Source organism: Lathyrus oleraceus, chromosome 6 (assembly GCF_024323335.1).
Source record: "Lathyrus oleraceus cultivar Zhongwan6 chromosome 6, CAAS_Psat_ZW6_1.0, whole genome shotgun sequence".
Taxonomy (NCBI): Eukaryota; Viridiplantae; Streptophyta; class Magnoliopsida; order Fabales; family Fabaceae; genus Lathyrus; species Lathyrus oleraceus.
The window spans coordinates 84436407-84442406 of record NC_066584.1 but is presented as its reverse complement, the minus strand read 5'-3'; the positions used below and the strand labels follow the sequence as shown (position 1 = coordinate 84442406).

General features: G+C 37.0%; 1 protein-coding gene across 1 annotated transcript; it reads right to left on the bottom strand.

Annotated features, from left to right (window-relative positions):
* Positions 1–3519: 3519 nt before the first annotated feature.
* LOC127094753 (probable inactive patatin-like protein 9) lies at positions 3520–5344 on the bottom strand. Its single transcript, XM_051033544.1, has 2 exons — positions 4098–5344; positions 3520–3906 (listed from the first exon to the last, which is right to left on the bottom strand). Exons 1-2 carry the CDS (start codon positions 5025–5027, stop codon positions 3676–3678), a joined length of 1161 nt encoding a protein of 386 aa, XP_050889501.1. The 5' UTR covers positions 5028–5344; the 3' UTR covers positions 3520–3675.
* Between the last annotated feature and the right edge of the window lie 656 nt (positions 5345–6000).

Genomic DNA, 6000 nt, shown 5'->3' with positions numbered 1-6000 from the left:
GAAGTTTGGAGCTTAGTTTTTTCAAGGCCTTCAGTAGCCTTTTTATCAAACACAACACTGCACCTGAGGCACAACATCACTTCCGAGCCTTTAAGTTGCATATGTTGAGGAATTCGACAAGCTCTTCCTTAGCAGTAGGGTAAACCTTCTTGAACTTCTCAACGTAGTTTGACTTAGAGATTTCCATCTCCATGTTGAGGCTCTCAGTAGCCTCTACCATTAAGCACTCGACTGGCTCATCATAGTTTGCATCCTTGATTTCCAGAGGGTCATGATCCACCTGCATTAGGGCCTTAACTTTGTTAGCAAACTTTAGCCTTCCATCGTTCAACTCTCTTTGCACCAAATCCCTTAAAAGGAAATAATGAGAGGTTTTATGACCCAGAAAGTTATGAAACTTACAAAACCCTATTTTCTTACGTTTCTCTAAAGATGGCATTTTTCGTCCCTTAGGGATTATGATTTGGACATCATCAATTAAGAGGTCGAAAATCTCGTTGCACTTAGTTACATCGAAGGTGTACGTTTTGGCGACAAACTTGTCATTTTTTTGTTCGACCGGATTCTTTCCATCGGATGATTTTAATAGTTTATAAACGTAAGGAGGTTCTGGCTTAAATTCTGCCACGTTCATGTCGTTCTCTTCGACCTCCCCATACACTATATTATAATTCTAGTCTCTTTCATCTACCTATATATATGAGACCTTCTTTTTTATGGAATTTTGTCGTCCTGACTTTCTCAGCCTTCAGGAATTCGACATGTCAAACTTTGTCGGCCAACTGAGTCATATATCTCAGATGCGGGTATCTAGTTTCTTTCTAATAGAGTAGCCCATACCCTCAACAACCATTTTGACCAGTTCATGTTCAGGAACTTGGGTAAAACACCTTGCCTTTAATAGCCTGAACTTATTTAAGTAATCGTCGATTGACTTATGCGGCTTACGCCTTACACTAGCTAATTCTTTGAGACTAATTTTCGAATAACTCATATAAAATTGTTAATTGAACACACCCTATAACTGATTCTAATTATGTATAGAATGAGGAGGGAGTGTCGTGAGCCATGTAAAAGCATTTTTTGTTGGAGAATTTGAAAAAAATAGCATTTTCAAATTCTCATTATTTGCAATATCGCCCGTTCCAGTTTGATATCGAGCGATATGTTTGATAGTCGACTCACTTGTGTCTCCTATAAACTTGGTGAATTTAGGGACTTTCCATCTTCTAGGAAGTTCTATTTGCAGAACATATTCAGTCAAATGAGAAACTAAAGTTGGCATATGTAACCTTGCGTTAAGGTCATTATGAGCAAGGGTGTTTTTGACTGTGTGGGCTAGATTATTCTTCCCCCTTAGGTTATCTTGTCGAACATTCCTAACCACTTATTCAGAATCTTGGTTCCTACCCACCATAATTATCCCTAGGTTAGCCTAACCTATTCATTTTTCGCCTCTCATAATTATAGGGGGTCTGATAAGTCGAGGTACCTTTTATTGTTGTTGGCTCTTATTAAAAGGAGCAACTTCATTGTCAGGCATCCTAATCTGTTTGATTGGCGCAATCTGAAGGATTGGTTGTGGTTGGGCCTGAGCGGCACCAAACAAATAGGCTATTCGACTCATCTGATTGGCCAATAATTGGTAACTTTGGTTAGTTTTTTGAATTAGGGGGTTGAACACCATACCAACTTGCTGAGTAAGCATATTAACCATCTCGTGTTACTTTTATCCATTTGTTATCTTATGGACAACATGGAGTTTGTCATAAGAGCATACACGTTTGAGGGAGCAAATTTAGTCTCTCCATAATGTGTTGCTCAACCAGGGTGGTTAATGGCAGACCCTGACGCCACATATGGATTTAAATGGGACATTATCATTGCATTATTATCTGCATACATCAAAGTGTTGCTATGTAATCCTACCATCATTGTAGTTAGCATATCGTGAAACTTAGCATATAAGAAGCCCTAGGGTCCACAAAAAGAGCATGTTTCGGCCTGGGAGTGGTCAGGATACTTGTTACCACGGGCAAAGAAACCACCACCCCAGGCATCGATGTTGCACTTGCTACTGGGTTAAAGATAGGTTCACTAGTCCCTATGGGATTAGTATTTTTTGTTGTTCCAACCGACGATAAGCCCGGTTGTTCATTATCTGGAGCATTGTTTTGGGGAAGTGACATATTCTTAGGAAGAACCATTTCGACTAGAGTTTTACCACTCTTCAAGCGCATATAAATTCAGATGTAAACAAGGTTATTCAATGCAAGTAAAATCACAATAAAACAAATAAAAATGCAAACACTTTTTAAAAGAATAAACTAAAAAAATTTGCACGAACATGTCCCACTGGGCTACCAATTTGTTCACCGGTGTTTTTGGTAAACAATCACTTAGTTTTAGGTTTATTACTTGAAGGATCGAACTAGCAAATTTAATGGCAAGTTCCTGCTAATTTTCTGGGAAAATAGAGTATGCATTTAATGTTGTCGGATTGTTTGCAATAAATGTTGGACGTATTAGTAAAATTATAAAGTTTTGAAAGTAAATGGACTACCTGATTTCGACAAGGTAGAAATCGATTACTTGAATGGTAAAGAAAAATAAGTAAAGAATAACTTAAATGAAAAAGAGATTTATTTGCATCAATGTAAAAGTGGTAGGCAAATATATTTTTTCAAATGAACTCGTTTCTCTCTTGTGTGCCAGAACTTTGAGTGCATTGAAAATTACAATGTTTTTTTGTCACCGTTGATCCTACCACTAAAACTCATATTTATAATATTATGAACTAACGGTCTTCGCCCAAATGTCTTTCCTCCTCACACATCATCCTTGCATGCGTGACTAACCTTCGATTGATCTCCACATGTCTTTATCATTTTGGATAAGATCAAAAGACACTTATTTCAATTTGAAATTTGAATCTTCCCCAAGTCGAACTCCTTCAACCTGTCAAACTTGACGAATGACCAAACTTTTTGAAATTTTATTAAGTTCCAAATCAAACTCTTCGACATTGAAATGTTGTTGTTCCTTTTTTCTAGGTCATTGGTCGAAAGTCTGACATTACATTTAGAAAAATTCTAACTGACTTCTCTATTGAATTTTTTTCTTTGGAATTTCTTAGCTAACATGACGCCAGATAAATTTGTGTCACCATTAAAAAAAGTAGGTTAAGTCTTTCATTCTTCTATCGTCACTCCTACATTTCAAAAAAAATATTTAAAAATGAGATAAATTGAGAATTCTTTTAATTCCCAAATTATTTTAAAAATAAAATTGAAAATATTCTACTTTTCTCTTTAAAAAAAAGTTGTCTTATCCATTAATTTCAGTCTCTAGTTACTGCATCAATGTCACATCCATATTAACATGCTTCTAAAATATTTTGCATTTTTTATTTAAAAAAAATATATTATGCATTTTAAACTTTGTATAAACACCTATAAATTAGTACAATGTTTCTTTACGTTTTGATTAAAAAAAATTGGAAATGAAACACGAATCAAATAAAAGAAAACAACGTTTCTCTAAAAATATCATAAGTAAAATTATTAACTCTGACAACTGGCATTGCATTGCTAGTTTAAAAAAAACATTGGTTACAGTTAATACAGCATTAAAAAAAATTATTCTAAAAAGCAGATATTCAAGAAGACAAAAACACTAGCGGCCGTTAGCAAGAGTAGCGACGGCTGAGTCCTTGCAAGGACTGAACGGTGGGCTCGGTTTTCCGGTAGCAACAAGACGTTGTACGAAGCTATCAATCCTATTTCCGTTTGTCTCCGTTAGTAACCGCTTCCCTCCAAACGGTAACGACTCCAATCCTCTCTCCTTCAGCACCACCTCTTCCACATCTCCATCTTTCCTCACTCCTTCGTTCCCCAAACCAAACGCCTGCAACAAAACAAACGCCGTCAATTCATTCCTTCATTCTATTTTTCATTTTTTTCTTTCATTTTCTAAGAAACCAAAAGTAACTGGAATAGGCTTATGATTTGATTAATTTCTATTTTCTGAATTCTGACTTGAATGCAGAGATCAGAGATACAGTAGAAGAAAAAGTAAAAACCATTAACCTAATGTACCTGAATTCTGACGTAATCCGTACGATTCCAACAGAAGGCGTTTCCAAGCATTTGGTCAATAGTCTCGGAAACGCCGTCGAGAACAATGTCAACCACCGACGGCGTTGAGCACGTGCGGCTCTCACACGTTTTCGAGTTCGACGATCCGTTTCCCAAGGAAAGTACCAAAAGATCCTCCACGCCGTTCACCGTTGGAAAATCGCGTTTATTATGGAGAACATGCGTGACTGCCGCAGCCGTAGGATTGTTCATCACCAAACCGCCGTCTACGGCGGAGCAAGAGGTTTTCTCATCGACGGAATTGAAGTTAAACGGCTTGAAATGGCTCGGCGTTGCTGAGGTGGCGCGGCAGACTTTCCAGAGTTCGAAGTTGAAGCTTGGAGATTCGGAAGCATCGGCTCGTGAAAAGACGAATGGAGCCGAACTCTTGAGGTCAAAGCAAGGTATAAGCAACGGTTTACACGTGTCCTTCAAGGTCAACATCCGTGCATCTTCTTTTCTAAAGAACACTTGCTTCAACACGTTATCCATGTTCTTCGATGAAAATCTACGTCGCCGGCGGCGAAGTATTCCGGCGGATTTTAGTTTGTAGAGTTCCGAGTTTCTCTCTGCGATAATTTGTACGGCTTCTCTGGCAGTATACAGAGGTCTACCGAATGAATCGGCGGCGGTTATCATTGCGGCAAGAATGGCGCCAATGCCGGTACCGGCTACAATGTCGAAGAAATCTGATATCTGAGCGTGGAGATCAGATGCCTGGAGACGGATCTGATCTTCGAGATGGATTAATGCAGCGCCGGCAACAATGGCGGTGGTTCCTCCGCCGTCAATACTGAGAATGCGGGTTTTGGTGGAGGTATCTTTACAATGAGAAAGCCATTTGTGTTCAAGTTTGGAGAAGATCTCTAGGGTGACTTTAGTGAGATCCATATTTGAGAATCTCACACTTTGATATGAATGATTCAATTTAATTGCGGAATTTGAATGTTTGTGCAGTTGCAGGTGTGTTGCAGTAATGGAGAAGAGATGAAAAAGGAGTGGAAGGTGGGAAGGGAAAGAGTGTGTCACGGTTTGGTGGTGAGAGGAATAAATGGGTGAGTGAAGTGAAGGGTGAGAGTTTTGTACGGTATCGTTTTATCTCTTTGATTCTCTGCTCTTTCAATAGAGTTGGTGGGAGTTAAAACTACAAGACTGAAAGGTGCGTTTGGGAAATAGGTGTAGCGTAGTTATATACGCGACCCTTCCATTTTTCTCTTCTTTTATTACAGACTTATCATAAACACAAATAAATATAATTTGAGCAACCAAACACAATTGAAAAAAACTAAAATATAACATCTAATGTTATTCTTTTGCCCAAAAATTGTATTTGGGATTGTGGACATACTAATATTTTTCTTCTTTATAATTGTAACCACTCCATCCTTAAATGATGAAATCAACGTTTAACTATTTGTTATAAAAGGATTTTTAAATAAATACAATTTTAGGTAGACAAATGTAAATATTAAATTTAATTAATAAGTACGTCCATCAAACAAATCTTAACATTAAAAATATTCATAAAAATAATTTTAATTTTTTTTACACAAACAAACGTAATGTATTTCATTTATAAGCGGTTGTTCAATACAAAAAGAATCAAATTAAAAGTATTATGTTTAATAGGGATGATAATGGATAAGGTATGTGCATTGTATTATAGTATCTATTTTCATATTTTCGGTTTGAAAAAATCCTCATATCCGAGTCCATATCCATACACACGTGGATATCAATATTTATATACGTGGTCTATGGGTACCTAAATACATGTATCCATAGTCATTTATCCGCGTTTCTAATAAAAATAAGAGATTAATTATTATATACGGTCAGTGTAAAAAGTTTTACACCGACGATT

Bases quoted from the DNA above. Each gene is read 5' to 3' on its own strand.
- LOC127094753 (XM_051033544.1), bottom strand. From the start codon at position 5,027: ATGGATCTCACTAAAGTCACCCTAGAGATCTTCTCCAAACTTGAACAC. The intron at 3,907-4,097 runs GTACATTAGGTT...GTTTTGTTGCAG, and splicing joins CGGATTACGTCAGAATTCAG to GCGTTTGGTTTGGGGAACGA.